Below are 14361 nucleotides of genomic sequence, written 5' to 3' on the forward strand. Positions count from 1 at the left end.
CGTGACATCTAGCCTGCTTTGGAGCAAATAGTAGCTCTTCCATAACAACAGTGTAAATCCTGTTGATTTTTCCACCAGAAAAAAACAGGAGATCTCCCTGACAACCCTGCACTGAGCTATTCTTCTCCACCCTATATTGAAGGGTCGATGGAGAAGGTGACTGTGCTGGGGAGGGAACACAAAAGGAATTGCTGCTCTCCATTGTACTCTGGGCTGCTGCAATGCTCTGGTGCTGCGAGGGTTCAAAGCAGTCACTGGGACTGCTCTTTAGCACTGCTTCTCCAAATCCTCAGTTGTTCCAAAAGTCTAGGAGCTGTAAAGGGAATTTTAAATCCACCTTTGTTCTCCTCCAACATAACACAGTACAGAAGAGAGTAAGAGCATCAAAAGTGCTTTATTCCTGATATGCCATCTCTGCTAATAATTTGTTATTTTTAAATTACCTTTATTCTGCCTTGTCTTAAATTGGAGACATTTATGGAAAAGATGAAGTTGCAGATGGATATAACAAGATGAAAGATGTGTACTTTGAAAAGAATACATACCTAAAGTTGAAATTAGAAGAAAAGAAGCCATTACTAAAGTACTTTCATTAGAGAAAAATCTTGTTAAGTCAACTTCTGGGTGAAATTCTATGACCTGTGATAGACTGTAGGTCAGAGCACATCATTACACATTGTTTCCTGCTTTGATATTAAATAAATAAGATATTAATTATTGATAAAATACATACGTGGAATGTCTTTTCTAAGAGATTTTGAGCTTTAATATTGTTTTAATGTCCAACAGCACATTTTATCTGCATTAATTGATTCTTATGTTGAGACCAATGAAAACCTAGGAGGCATCATTTGAACAATATTCTATTTATGTATTAAAATTAGTATTAAAAGAAGTGAATAACAGAAGGAACAAAGATACCTGTATTAAAATATCATAAAAATTAGACTGGTTCAATGAAGTGAGATGAATAAAGATATTTACTTGCAAACTAATTTAACACAATATTGTGCTTGTTAAATTGTATTTTGTCTGTGATAGCAAAACAAAGTAGTTGAATATTTGAAGGAAAAAGATTGAGTACATGGTATTTTCAGACCTAACCTTTCCAGTTCAGACTGTGTAATATGAAACCACATTCTTCTGACCTGGCTATGCTTTATTTCCAAAGTTTGCCAAACATTTTTTTCTACTGCTGTGTTAGGACAAAAGACTCTTTGTCCCACAAGCATTTATGAAGTCTATGCATCAACACCTTTATTAATCGTTCAGTAAGCACACAAGACCTATTATTTAACCACCTCATTAGATAAAACTTGCCTTTGTCCCTCTTAAGCCATGAAAGATGATTTCTGCATCCTCTCCCAAAAGCAGAGATTCAACACCTTTTTTAAATAACTGTTGAAACACCTACAGTGAGTAAGCATGCAGTCATTTCACTCACATTCTTTTCACTCTATTACTGTTGTATGACGAGAATAAACAGGGAAGTGAACAAAAAGGTAATATTTATTTGTCAAAACACTCACCTTTAGGATAAACAAATCAACCACTGTATAACATAAAGAAAAACATCCTGCTGCCACTGACTGACTGAACTCACACAGTATATGAGACCTTGGATCAATGAAGAATCAAATGAAAGGAAAAGGGAGAGAAGTGGCAATGACAGAAATATTAAAACTACAAAACCAATGTATTTGGAGGAGGAAGAATTTAGATGATGTTCAATATAAACCTAAGATTTAAGTCAACTTAATTTGGGGACAATTTGGGTGATAAGATTTAATTTATTTAGAACAGAGGTTTGCCTTGACTATCCAAGAAAACTTCTCTATTAAACAGTATAGTATTTCAGTTCTCCTACCTGCTGCCCCTTGGATGAAGGCCTGGTATCACATATTCCAAATCTGCTCTGAATCATCTGAACTGAACAGCAGGTTGTCTGTCCCAAACACAGGCTACTTGCTCTCTGGTGAGCTGTTTTCACTGAGCATCCACACATATTCCATATTCTGAGAAATCTGGCCTCTGTGGAGGAGAGTAAGGGTTGTTTCTGGGTATGAGACAACCCAGGACCATGCCTGTGCAAAGCATTCTTAGTATGCTTTTCCTCAGAACTCAAAACTCCTGAACAGTATGGGATCCAAATCCAGAGTCTAGAGATTACACATCTCACACTACAGTTCAGAAGTAATCAGAGCCACCTCTGGCATTTAAGTGGTCAAAAATACATCCTAAGAACAAGAGTCATCAGTGTTCTCTCACAGCACTTCAGATTGGTAGGGCTGGAATCCATCAGTGCCATATTTTTTTTAAATGACAGTGTCATTCCACGTAACCTCAGACATTATTGTGTTGCATTTGACAAGCTGTTTATGAGACTGTGCTGAGGTTAAATGTTCTTCTCTTTTTCATTCAGGAATTTATTAGATCTTGTTGACCTCTTTAATCAGCATATTTCAGGTTCTTTAACAAGACCCTCATAAAATGAAAGTGTTCCTTTCCATTTCTACTTCAGGAATTCATTGTGTTTTTGCTCAAGTCTTTCACACAGTCTTTTCAGTTTTCTCTAATGAAATGGTTTTCGTGTCCAAATGCAAAATATTGTGACTGATTTCTGGATGCTGGTCATGTTTATGCAGTTCTGAGAACAAGAATATAAATATAGAATATAAATATTCTAGTTATTTATATTCATTGAACCAGAGACTCTCTTCCTCCTATTTATTTGCTCTTGGTTTATATGCAGTTCATGTAAACCAAATCCACGTTTTGGTTTCACACTTCCCAACCATGTAAAAGTTGGTTGGTTTTTTTGTTTTCACTCACAACAGGAAAAAGTGATTATTTCCCTGTACTAGGCACTGGTGAAATCAAACCTCAAGTTCTGTGTCCAATTCTGGGTCTCTCCATTCAGGAAAGGACATTGAGGTGCTGGTGTGAATCCAGAGAAGGACAATGAAGCTGGGGAAGGATCTAGAGCCCAAGTTCTGCGAGGAGCAGAAGGAGCTGTTCAGCCCAGAAAGAAAGGAGACTCAGAGATGATCTTATCACTCTTACAAGGAGGCTGAAAGGAGGCTGTAGACACCTGGGGCTTAGCATCTTCTCCCAGCAACCAGAGACAGGACAAGAAGACATAGTCTCAAGCTGTGCCGGTGGAGGTTGGATATGAGAAGGAATTTTTTCACAGAAAGGATCATTAGACACTGGAATAGGATGCCTGAGGAAGTGATGGAGACACCGTCCCTGAAAGTGTTTATGACTGGATGTAGCACTTAGTGCCAACAGTATAGTTGACATGGTGGTGTTAGGTCATAGGTTGGACTCGATGATCCGAGGTCTTTTCCAACCTAATTGATTTCGCGATTCATTTTTTTGTGTGTGTGTTTTCCCTCTGAGACAAGTTTGAGACCTCTTTGATGCTGCTTTCCTCATCTTCGAAGCGCCTGTCTGCGTTTCCTTTCTCATTCATGGAGTGAAAGAGGCTACACAAATGCCTAACCTTCTGTGTGGGGAAGAATCGTACTTTTTTGTACAGTATTCGAGAAGCCCAGCAGCATCCCAAACTCCTGAATCGGCTCACTGAGCCCGGCTCCCTCACACGCCCGGCCGCAGGCGCGCACTCCCGCCAGCCCGCTCTGCGCATGGGCGCTCGGGCAGAGGCGGCCGTGAGGGCGGGGCGTGCCCGCGGCCCGGGTGGCGCATGCGCAGCGCGGCTGAGCTGTGGCGGCCCCGCGCCCAGGTGAGGGTCGGCCCGGCCCGGCCCGGCCCGGCTCGGCCCGGCCCGGCCCGGCGGGGGGCGGTGGCTGCGGCCGTGAGCGAGCGGTGGTGGCGGCCCTGGGGGCCCGGGACTGTGCTGTACTTGGTGCGCCTCGGGCCCGGCAGCCGAGTGGCTCGGCCCGTCTGCGCGGGCTCTTCTCGTGCCGCAGGAGTCTGCCGTGTGGGCCCCGGAGGAGGTTGGGTGGGATCAGCGGCAGGGACAGCCCTGGACGACGGCGAGGGTGTCCGGTTTAAAGGCGGTGTGCGGCGGAGGTCCTGCCCGCCGGGCTCGGACGGGCGGCTCTGGCCCGGGGATGGGCAGGAGGGTTCTCACGCCCGTGCCTCGGGGGAGTGGCACTTCTGGTTTATTTATTTTCGTTTGTGGTTCAGGTGTTTTGCTTTTTTCTGTGAGAGATGATGATGTGTCAGCCCTTCCCAAAGCTTCGTTTGATGCAAAGCTGGCAGATGAGGTGTTCTTACTTTATTTCTAGCCCCGTTTCTTGTTTTGGTTTGAGGTGGTTTTGGTGTTTTGTGGTTTTATTTTAGATTAGCATTTCTGCATATCACTTTCTTAAAAATATATATTTGTTTTGGAAAGGACTAAGTAAGGAAAGCCTGGATCAGGACTTAAACCACTTCTTCCATTTCAGGGATAGCATCTAGGTTGCGCTTATGTAACCGTGTTTGTTCCATACCTGTTAGCAGGCAGGCAGGCAGGTGTGACTGAATATGGAAGGTGAAAGTGATGCAAGTAGCTGCATGAGGAAATTTTCTTCTGCTGAGCATTATTCCATAGTTCTTGTAATAGACAGTCATATTCCCATCTCAGACTTCAATACTGGTGCTAAGACTCAGGATTTTGGAGCACACTTCTAACAAAGTTGTCAGGATCTGAAAAAGAAACTTGTGTTTTGGTGTAGATTATTCCAGAATGTCTGTTGCAATGTCATTTGAAGCAGCTTGTACTAGTTACTGATGCTGATGGACAGCTGGCCTGACTGTGTTGCAGACTCCTGAGTTCCTGTTTTTGTAATTTAAATATAAAACTTAACATTGAGACATAATTTCAGTGGATTACTTTATAGGAAAATAATTTCTACAAACAAAAATAGAAATAATTTCTGCACTTAATTGTCTCAGTTTTCTGTTAGCCAATTTCTCAATTACCGTCTTTAAGAGAAGCAGAAGTCTTTCTAGTCTTTCTTAGTCTTACAAGATACTGCCTACCCTCAGGAAGCAGCAGAAAGTTATGACAAGTATGTAGTGTGGGAGGCCCTAATGTTCCTACATTTTTTGGATTTTCATAGCCTTTAGTTTCAGCCTTTCAATGTTTTCATTCTGGGTTTGAGCATTTCTAAGGCTCTGTCTCCCCTAGGAGTGTATTGCGGGATGTGTTGCTCTTCTTGCAGCATAGATTTCTTTAGCTCCCAGTGTGTTCACTGATCACTCATTATTTTCTCTGATGACTTACTCTACTCTTGAGAATGAAACAAGCTGTGTTAGCAAAACTACAGCTTTGCAGGTTCAGCTGTATTTGTTGTAAGAGCTTCACCCAGCACAACTGTCTTGTTTTGCAATTCAGCCCTTGGGACAACAAAGCTTTCATAAGATAAATAATGTCCTGAGTCATTTTAATTCTTGAAATGAATGTTGTTTTATGAATAGTCTTTAATTTTTAGTTTGTTTTACTTTTTTGGGATGGAAAGACATGTCCAATACATTAGCTTTTGATCGAAATTTCATTATTTCAGCATTTTGAGATATTTCTTAAAATTTGCAGTTATCTCACTGGCCATATAAAAGGAGATATGCAACTATCCTCCATTGTTGTCTTATACTGATGGAACTTTCTTTAGATTCAGATAAAGTCCTTTTTTGTTCTTAACTGTTTTTGTAGTTCCTCAATGGAAAAGGTGTTTAAAACTGCCCACGGCACTATGGAAGCACTCAGACAAAATAGTCAGCTACTGACATCCTTGAAGAATTGTTGGGCAAAGTGACGGAAATGAAGAGCTTCAACCATCGCTTCAGTATGGCAGCAGCTGAATCTGACAAAGACTCTGGATATTCAGGTTTAGAAAAACACTGTGTTACCTTTTTTCTGTGTTACTGTGCTGAGGCTGTGCTTTAATCGGTGATTTAACAAATCTGAGTACCCCCTTCCAGTTTGTGTCTCTCTACCTTGGAGGGCCTTTCTATGCAAGATAGGTTTCACCTGCAATCCTCCTACTACCAGTCTTTTGAAGTGGAGCATTACCAAGTTAGAAAGTTCATCCTCTGAATTTGGATGGCATGGGAATTTAGAATTAATGGAAGAATCTTAGACTTTAGTGTCTAGAAGTAGAGATGTCAAAATTACGTTTTGTTCTTTGCATTGATGAATGGATTGTTGGATTATGCTACCCAGTGCCTCTTATGATCTGACCATATTGTCAATAGAGCCTGATAAACCGGAGAGTAATGGTTATAACATCAGTAAAATAATAGACATGGTGTGCCATTTTAGTACTCAACAAAACTGTGCAAAAATAACCTTTGAACAAGAAAAAAGCATACTGCTTTACTGGGCTTTAGATAGAAAATTCCAAGACACAAAATGCCTGCATTGCAAACTGTGCATGTGGTAATGCTGGAGCCTGTACTGCTTTCCTGTAGCAGTTTTTAGAGCAACGCTACCTTCAGGGTACTATGCAGTCCTGTGGAGACTAAATACAAAAGAACAAAAAGTAATAGCTTTTTGGGGGAGAAAATGTCTCTATAAGAACTGACCTGAAATATGAAGCCTTTTATTAGAGGCTGTCTGACAGCTGTTATAGCAGCTTTAATTTTGTTAATATTACAGAACTAAACTTTATTGTTCTTTGTGACTTGGTTGAAGGAGGCAGAATGGTAGAACTGAAAGACACTAGTAAGCATGTTGCATGTGGAACAACTAACAGCTGAATTCTGCATCTGGCAGATGGAAGTTCAGAGTGTCCAAGTGCTATGGAGCAGACGGACTCCGAGGATGTGCTGAATGCGCTGTGTTGGAATGCAGAGGATGGACCTTGGCAATGCCCGAGGACCACAAGCAGCTCCTTTCCTGCGCTGTCTCCTATGGTTGTTATGAAAAATGTGTTGGTTAAACAGGTAGGGAAGAAATAATATCTTGAGAAATCTTGCATGTTTTTAATTTTTTTAAAAAACATTTATCCTTTCAAAAAAGATTTTGCAATGTTGTTGCAGTCCAGAAAGTAACTGGTAATTTAAGAAGTTCTAATGTGAGTCCCTGTTCTTTCGAGAGGCAGCTGGAATCACTAAGATGGAATGTGATAGAGAAATTCTGCTCCATCTCCATCTACTAAACCTCTTTGTCTCAAAAGAATTGCCCCAAAATACATCTTCAAGAATGTTATGTGAATAGCACCAAAGGTTAAACAGAAAAGCGTGACTTGCTTTTGAAAGCTGCTGTTGTCTTTTTTATTCAATAGAGATGGTGAAGTAGGATGATAGGTTTGTTTCCTCATTCTTAGGTTCTAGAAATGCTTCATATGCAATGGGAAACACTAATCCAGAATGTTATACATGAAAAAGTTAAATCCTTATATGAAGTTAGCTATGGTACTTCTACTTTATTAGTTGTTTCACTTAACTGCATGAGATGGCTCACATTGCAACAATTACATTCCCTATCTATGTTCTCCAGTATTTTTGTAATGTATATTTCCTCCAGCACATCTGTGACACCCCCTCTGTAACTTTAACATTTTAACAGAAGGTATGAGAAATCCAAAGTACTGTCATGTTATTGGACCTTCTGCTCTGTACTCACTTTTGGAGTGGAGCAAAAGTTCTTCTATGTTTTCTTTTACTAAAATACTTCTAAGAATACAGAAGGGAAGGGGAAAAAAAGAATATAAATCCTGATTCTTTTCCTACTGAACCTGTTAGTACTACAAGCAAGACCTAATACTCACTGTTAATGTTTAGCAGATTATGCAGTTGTGGGGGAGGATCATCTCTGACCATCTTGCTTTATCTCGACAACAATTTTCTTTTATAGTCACATTCCTAGATGTGTGCACAAAACACTGTGTAAACAGATGTTGAAGTTTTTATATATAAAGTCAGGAACAGGCAAGCTTCACCAAAGACTGATACCCTTTGGCCCAGAGCTCAAAAATTAAGACATCATCTGCACTGATTCCAGTGTTAAACTCCAAGTTGTGTTGCAAATAAGAAGCAGCAGCAACTAATAATAAGTAGCTTATATAGAAAGAGATATAAAAGAACTCCAACTACACACACACACATACATATGTATGTGTGTGTGTGTGTATATCTATATATGTGTGTGTATATGTATGTATGTGTATATATATATATATAAAATCTTTGTAGTATAGCAAAAAGGAAATTTGGCAAGGAAGAGTTGGATAAAATGATCACACTTGGTTCTCTTGAGCAGAGCATCATAATATCTAACTACATATGCTGAAAGACAATAATGTCAAATTGAAAAACCTTTACTACAATAAAGGAAAGTAATGAGTCTAGGTCAAAATAATAATGAAATGTCTCTCTGCCTTTTTTCATTATGCCTATTTAGTTCAGATGGTCATCTTTATAAAATGGTCTTTTCAACACAGCATTCAGTTGGACTTTCTGGACCAAAAGAAAAAGGCAGCATCCAGTTAGTGCTGTTTATTTCTTCCAGTTTCAGTTTCAATCAACATCATCCTTCTGTCTTGGAACTACTGTGATCCTCTACAGTGCTGGTTACCTGCTGGCCCAATTTCAGAATGTAAACAGCTAACTGTATTGCTGCTAAAAAAAATCAAGTGGCAAGTAATGCTCTAGACCACAGTGCTGATTGTGGTAAGGTTTCTGTAAGTCTCATCAAAGTCTTCAATAAGTAGGAAGGCTTTTTAGGCAAGTGACACAGATACATCAGCTTTCATAGCTTTCATTAAAAAATGGAACAAAACACACAACAGTTTGCAGAGTTAGTAAAATAAAAGTGGCCTTCTCTACTGAAAATGAGATTTTGAGTAGGAGAACAAGAGCAGAGTGCTATGTGAGAAGGCAAAGACGAAAGAACAGAGATAGGAAGAAACCCAAGAGCAAGATAAACAGTTTCCACAGTTCTTTTGGCCTCAATGATTGTGGGGATCTGCCGTCCTAGGTGCTATTCAGTGGTGCAGTAAATGGCAACTTCTAGTTCCAAACCCTTGCTCCTTAGGGCTGCATGTTCTGTCCTGCGTATGTATAGCTGCAGTATCTATATGCTTTCTCACTCCTTACATCTCCAGATACTTTTCTTTTGAATATTCTTTATTCTGTGTTAAGGTAGTAATATCTATTTTTACAGGTAGCTGTTCTGTACCCCTATTCCATAAGCATCTTGCCCACTGAACCAAAGAAACACTGTGTCAGAGTAGGTAATTGAATCTTATCTCCCAGTCTCAGTGTCCTAATTAGTGGGTAATACCAGCTTTTGGTTAAGTTCCGAGTCTTTTACTGGGGGAATAGACGTCAGCAAAGCATGCTGGTGTTTGCCAGTTCAGAACTTACGAGATTTGTGAAAAGGATATGGATTTCAGATGACTTAATATAGTACTAAAAAAATAAGATGTATTTGTGGTAGCTAAAAACTGTGTCTTCAACAGGCTTCCAGTTATGTTCCAAGTTGTAAGGAATTTGAAAAGCAGCTGACAATATATTTGTGTAATTGTAGTGGTGGTGGCTTAAATATATGCAGAAGTGAGATTTTGCTTTAGAAAGAAATAGTGTAACTTATTAGACTATTTGATGTCTTTGGAGAAAAGCAATCGTGTTTTTGGCCAGAAGATCTCATGAAGATCTGTAGTAAGGTGTTGGAGGAAAAAGAGGTAATGTCATGTAAAAATGGATGTTTTCCCCTATATTCCAGAGTATGACTTGTGGGAGGGAACAAAGCCTTGGGCATTTTTCTTGAAATAAAATGCATTTAAGGTTTATCAGTGGACACTTTCACCAGAGGTACAGGGTTAAACTCCTCTGGGCTTACCACAAGCTTTTCTCCTTGCATTGGTTAATATTCAGCTTTTTTTTTTTCTGCTTCATAGTTTGAAATTTACTGAAACTCTGTATTGTACTTCAAATTACAAGACTTCCTGAACAGCTGTTGTGTATCTTAAATAACCATTTCAAGGTCTTGCTATAAGAATAGATTTGAGAAGATTTGAGTTGCTACCTTTCAACAAAGAGGGAGCCTGCATTGTTCCTAAAATGTCTGTGCAGTCTTTCCTTGGCTCTTAAGATATTTCATAACAGAAAACTTAATTATTTTTTGGCTTTCCTGAGCACTTGTAGTTGGACCCCAAGTCTGGGTCAAGCTTTTTAATGAACATTTTATGATATAATCTTGCACTGTAATCCTCACTTAGGAAAGCATATATAAATTCAGATTGAATTGTTTTTAAATGTATCTGCTGTTGCATAGTAAAAGGATTATGGATTGCAATTTTATTTCCAGCATTACACTCCACTGTCAGAGAAGGGTGAGTTTGATAGAAAAATCTTAGTAACACATTAATTGGACGTTATATATCAAATGTGGGAAAATGGCACAGTCCACCTGTTTAGTTTAAGTTTGTTTTTATCATCTTCTACAATGCTTTTGTAAGACTTGTGGTTTTTCCCTGTTTGTGCTTCTCAGGGGAGTTCATCACAGCTCCAGTCTTGGACTGTGCAGCCATCCTTTGAAGTGATTCCAGCTCAGCCACAGCTAGTGTTTCTACGTCCATCAATCCCACCTCCCATTAATCCTCACCCTGTTGGGAAAAAGAGAAATGACTCCACTAATTACCTGCCCATCCTGAATTCTTTTCCCAAAATAGCACCACATCCCTGCAAAAGAGATCACTCCTTTGATCTAGAAGAATGTCAGGAAACCACTTGCCATAAACGACTCTGCACAGAAGCACCCAAGATGGAGACTTCTCCTGTACTGATGAGTACAGGCTTGCCTACTAGTCCTTTTTCCCACCTACCAGTTAGCTTTAAGACCCCTCAGGATTCTAACCAGCAAAGTTCTTCAGCACTAGTGACAAGTGGAAAACTGTCAGCTCTTCCTGGTTTTCATCATGTTTCCAGTGATGCTCAGAAAGTGCCAGGTTTGACTCCCCTTTTGCCTTTTGGAACTCTGCAGGCAACAAAGTGCACCCTTCATGAGAGCGAGAGTGCATCACAGACTACAATGCCTTCTGGAGCGTGGAGCCCTCCATTGATACCAGAAGAGATTTGCACTGCCCCTGAGCTGCTCTTGCAACAGCAAAGCAAGTGCAGACGCTTTCAGAATACGCTTGTTGTGCTACGCAGGTCGGGATTGCTGGAGATCACTTTAAAAACCAAGGAGCTCATTCATCAGAACCAGGTGACGCAGGCTGAGCTGGACCGGCTGAAGCACCAAACACAGCTTTTTATAGAGGCAATAAAGAACAATGCTCCACAGTCATGGGCAGAGCTAGAAGCATCTCTAACAGGATCTGATAAAGCTGATAGCAACCTTGAAGACCCCACTTATCCCAACATGTAGTAAAAATATGCATAGGTGTTGGTCAAGTTATTTCTGTGCCTCCTTTTTCCTGTCTTAAACTTCTATTTTGAGCATTTTTTGAGTCCAAGATTTGCAAAGTTGCATTGCCATTAATGGTTTGTCTTCAGAGCCAACTGTGGGGCTGGAATAGCATGGTAGGTTCTAGACAGAATGGGTACTTAGTACTGCAGTGTGACCTTGAATTTTGTGCTAACTCTGTGTAATTCCTTGGACTGAAGAAGTTTGTATGTGCTCTTCTGGTCTGTTCCCATTCTTGAAGTGAAGATAGTAATTTGCAGCATTCTGCAAGCATTCCCATCTTCAGATGGTTGTTTCTGAGAGGGCAGCAGCAGAACAGGTGCCACTGTTGGGCCATCACCAGTTTCAGGTAGATGAAGGGAGTTGGTGTGTGGTGAAGTCCTTCTCCATGCCGTTCCTTCTTTTTTTATGTAGAGTAATCTGATGAATGTAGTAAGGGTGGGAGGTGTGTCAGCTTAGATAAACTTGCTAAAAATTTTATCTACCTAAGTTTGAACTTCAAAAAACAAACTCTAAAACATTTTTTTTTCTCCATATAGACTGACAGCATTCCTAGGCTGCTTGCCTTGAGATATTGCTAACACCACAGTATGCATAAGATATTGACCTTGCTAGTGGAGAGCCACAGTAGTTATGTTACAAAAACTGATTTACAGACATTTATTTCATTGCAGTTTTCTAGACACTTAACTGCATCACTCCCTGCAATCTGAAGGGATTTTTTCCAGAGGCAGTTTGTGTAGAAAATTGAGAGCAGCTTTGTCTAAGAACATTAAGGAATCTGAATCCTCTGTGATATGTTCCTTTCTGTGTGACAATGTTTTCAAAAACTCGTGCAATCTAGGTGACTAGGTATTTGATTCTTTCTATCATCTGTTTCAGTTTGTAAAAAAAAAAGAAACTTGAAAGTAGACTGGATGTCTTGCTAATTTGTGACGAGACAGTCACGCAGACTTTACATTTTCTGATGCCTCTAGGAATCAGTATTGCAGAAGACTGTAGAGAATACTTTTACAGTCCTTCCTGAAATAGGTGGATTAGAGAAATTGTAAGGGACTTCTCTCTCGTAAGGGATTTCACCCTTTTTACATTGGTGAAAAGATGCTTTACATGTCTTAAAAGTTGAGGCATGTGAGTCTTGTTTGTAAAACCATGGGCCTGGAAAGAAACGTTGTGGCAGGGTTTGCTCTAGTGGAGCTGTAGCAAACTAGTAGCCATGCCTTTCATGGGATCCTGCCTACCTGCTGAAGACTGGTACAGTATGTGGGAATTGTTTAGAAGTGTTGGTAGACTCTGTTCTGACATTTAGTTGTTTTAATATACCTGATATAGTTGTGATACTACCATGTCTCATAACTCGCAGCCTGGTGATATTGGAACTCAGCCAGCAAACTCAGGAGGATATTTTCCCTACTTTTCCTAAAGTTCTTATTCTACCTATTAAATAGGAGAATTTGAAGTTCAGAATATGTATTTTTAGGATGCAATTGTCCTAGAAAACAAGATGATAGGCTCAGGGTACCTAGAGATGAAAGGGAGGCAGAAAAAATGAAGTCCAATTGTAGCTGTTTGAGACAAGGAAAAATGAGTCTCCCAGTGACTTTCTCCATTCTATTTCCACTGCTCTAATAGAGTATAAAGGAATGAAAAACTTGTTTTGCAGGGCAGTACCCTCTGACTGAAGGAGGCTTAGCTGGTGCAAATCTCTCGTAGTCCTTATAGTACCACATGTACTTTTTCCCTGACAGTATGGAGGGTGGGCTGAAGTGGGTGTGCTTACAGCTAATGGGCCTTTCAGCTGGTGTAATTTGTATAAATACATGTTCAATAAATCTGTGAATAAAGTCCAGCAGCTGGTTAGAAATCTCCTACTGGGCATCAGTCCAGACTTAAATACTATTTACTGAACTAGAAAAATCCACTCTGGAACTCATACTTAAATCTGGGGCTCTTTAGGAAACATATCCCTAGATAATGGGAAACCTTAACATCTATTAAAAAAAGGATGTTGAAGGTCTCTGGTGATAAATATGTCATCAGGTACCATTCTGTTCAGTTTTCTTAGTTGCCTATTTTTCTGGGAGCCCTGATAAAGCTTTAAAACAATAAGGGTTTTCCTTTCTTGGCTGCAGTGTAATAAAATAGGTTAGCTTGGAAATGCATTTGGAAAATTAGTTGACTACATCAAGACGAGGATAAGTCCAGATTCTGGGCAGGATCTGAAAGTGGTCCAGTGGATTTGAACAGAAATGTTAGCCTCCAAATTGAGCAGTGAGCTTACAGGTTTGGTTGATTGTTTTTTGTTTTAATCTTTGAAACAGCAAGACTTGGTATTAAGAAGTTAGCTGAAGACAGCTGCCTTTATCTAATCAGATGGCCTGCTGCAGCTTCAGCTGTTGCTGACAACTTACAAGTGCGGTAGCTTGATGGGTCAGACAGACTGGTTTTTGTATTAAGTTTTAATAAATGTTGGTATTTTTGATTACTTTTACTATGTCTTTTTGAAATTCTACTGTTCTAGTTGGAATGTAAATATTTTCTGTACTTTCAAAGCCCGTTGCTAGCTCTGAATACAGTAGCCTAACACCTCTGTTATAGAACATGACCTTTTTGCTAAAACTTTACAGAAATTGACTGTGAAATATGAATGAAATAAAGTATATACTTGGAAAGTTTGTGGATTATTTAGTGCTGTTGAACTGCAAAGTCCCTTGTTCCAAAGCCTGCTTTAAATATAGCTCCACAGCAGCATGTTGCCCATGTGGGAAAGCGCAGATACAAAAGTGATACTATGATGTATGTCTCTGAAGAGAGTCTTGTGAGCTTTAACAGTATCTATGAATTAAAGGGTCTCTGGGGGGCGCATGCATAGAAATGGGCTGTACAGAACTCTAAAAATACTTTGTCGTGGGTGACCGCTGCCATAGATCTGTCATGAGCAACCTGGAAGGATTTTTCCATCTCTGAGCTGTTGTCTCCATGATGACTGTACATTATGCTCA

The 14361-nt window shown here is 39.9% G+C and overlaps 1 protein-coding gene and 1 long non-coding RNA gene across 4 annotated transcripts in view; one reads left to right on the top strand and one right to left on the bottom strand.

Moving 5' to 3' along the window:
- LOC107206225 overlaps positions 1–3559 on the bottom strand; it is an 81466-nt gene extending 77907 nt beyond the window's left edge. The window contains exon 1 of the long non-coding RNA XR_001522328.2: positions 1868–3559. This is a non-coding gene — a long non-coding RNA (uncharacterized LOC107206225). The remainder of the gene's footprint in view (positions 1–1867) is intronic.
- Positions 3560–3675: 116 nt separating this feature from the next.
- On the top strand, positions 3676–14034 carry CIPC (CLOCK interacting pacemaker). Of its 3 annotated transcripts, none has more exons than XM_015631558.1 (4): positions 3676–3745; positions 5660–5834; positions 6722–6891; positions 10442–14034. In XM_015631558.1, the coding sequence occupies exons 2-4, from the start codon at positions 5768–5770 to the stop codon at positions 11318–11320; spliced, it is 1116 nt and encodes a 371-aa protein (XP_015487044.1). In that variant the 5' UTR covers positions 3676–3745; positions 5660–5767; the 3' UTR covers positions 11321–14034. The 3 variants fall into 3 exon arrangements, with proteins under 3 accessions (XP_015487044.1, XP_015487046.1, XP_015487045.1); XM_015631560.3 differs by lacking the exon at positions 3676–3745 and adding an exon at positions 3984–4232; XM_015631559.3 differs by lacking the exon at positions 3676–3745 and adding an exon at positions 4299–5018.
- Positions 14035–14361: the final 327 nt, after the last annotated feature.

This window comes from Parus major, chromosome 5, assembly GCF_001522545.3.
Source record: "Parus major isolate Abel chromosome 5, Parus_major1.1, whole genome shotgun sequence".
In the NCBI taxonomy this organism is placed as follows: domain Eukaryota; kingdom Metazoa; phylum Chordata; class Aves; order Passeriformes; family Paridae; genus Parus; species Parus major.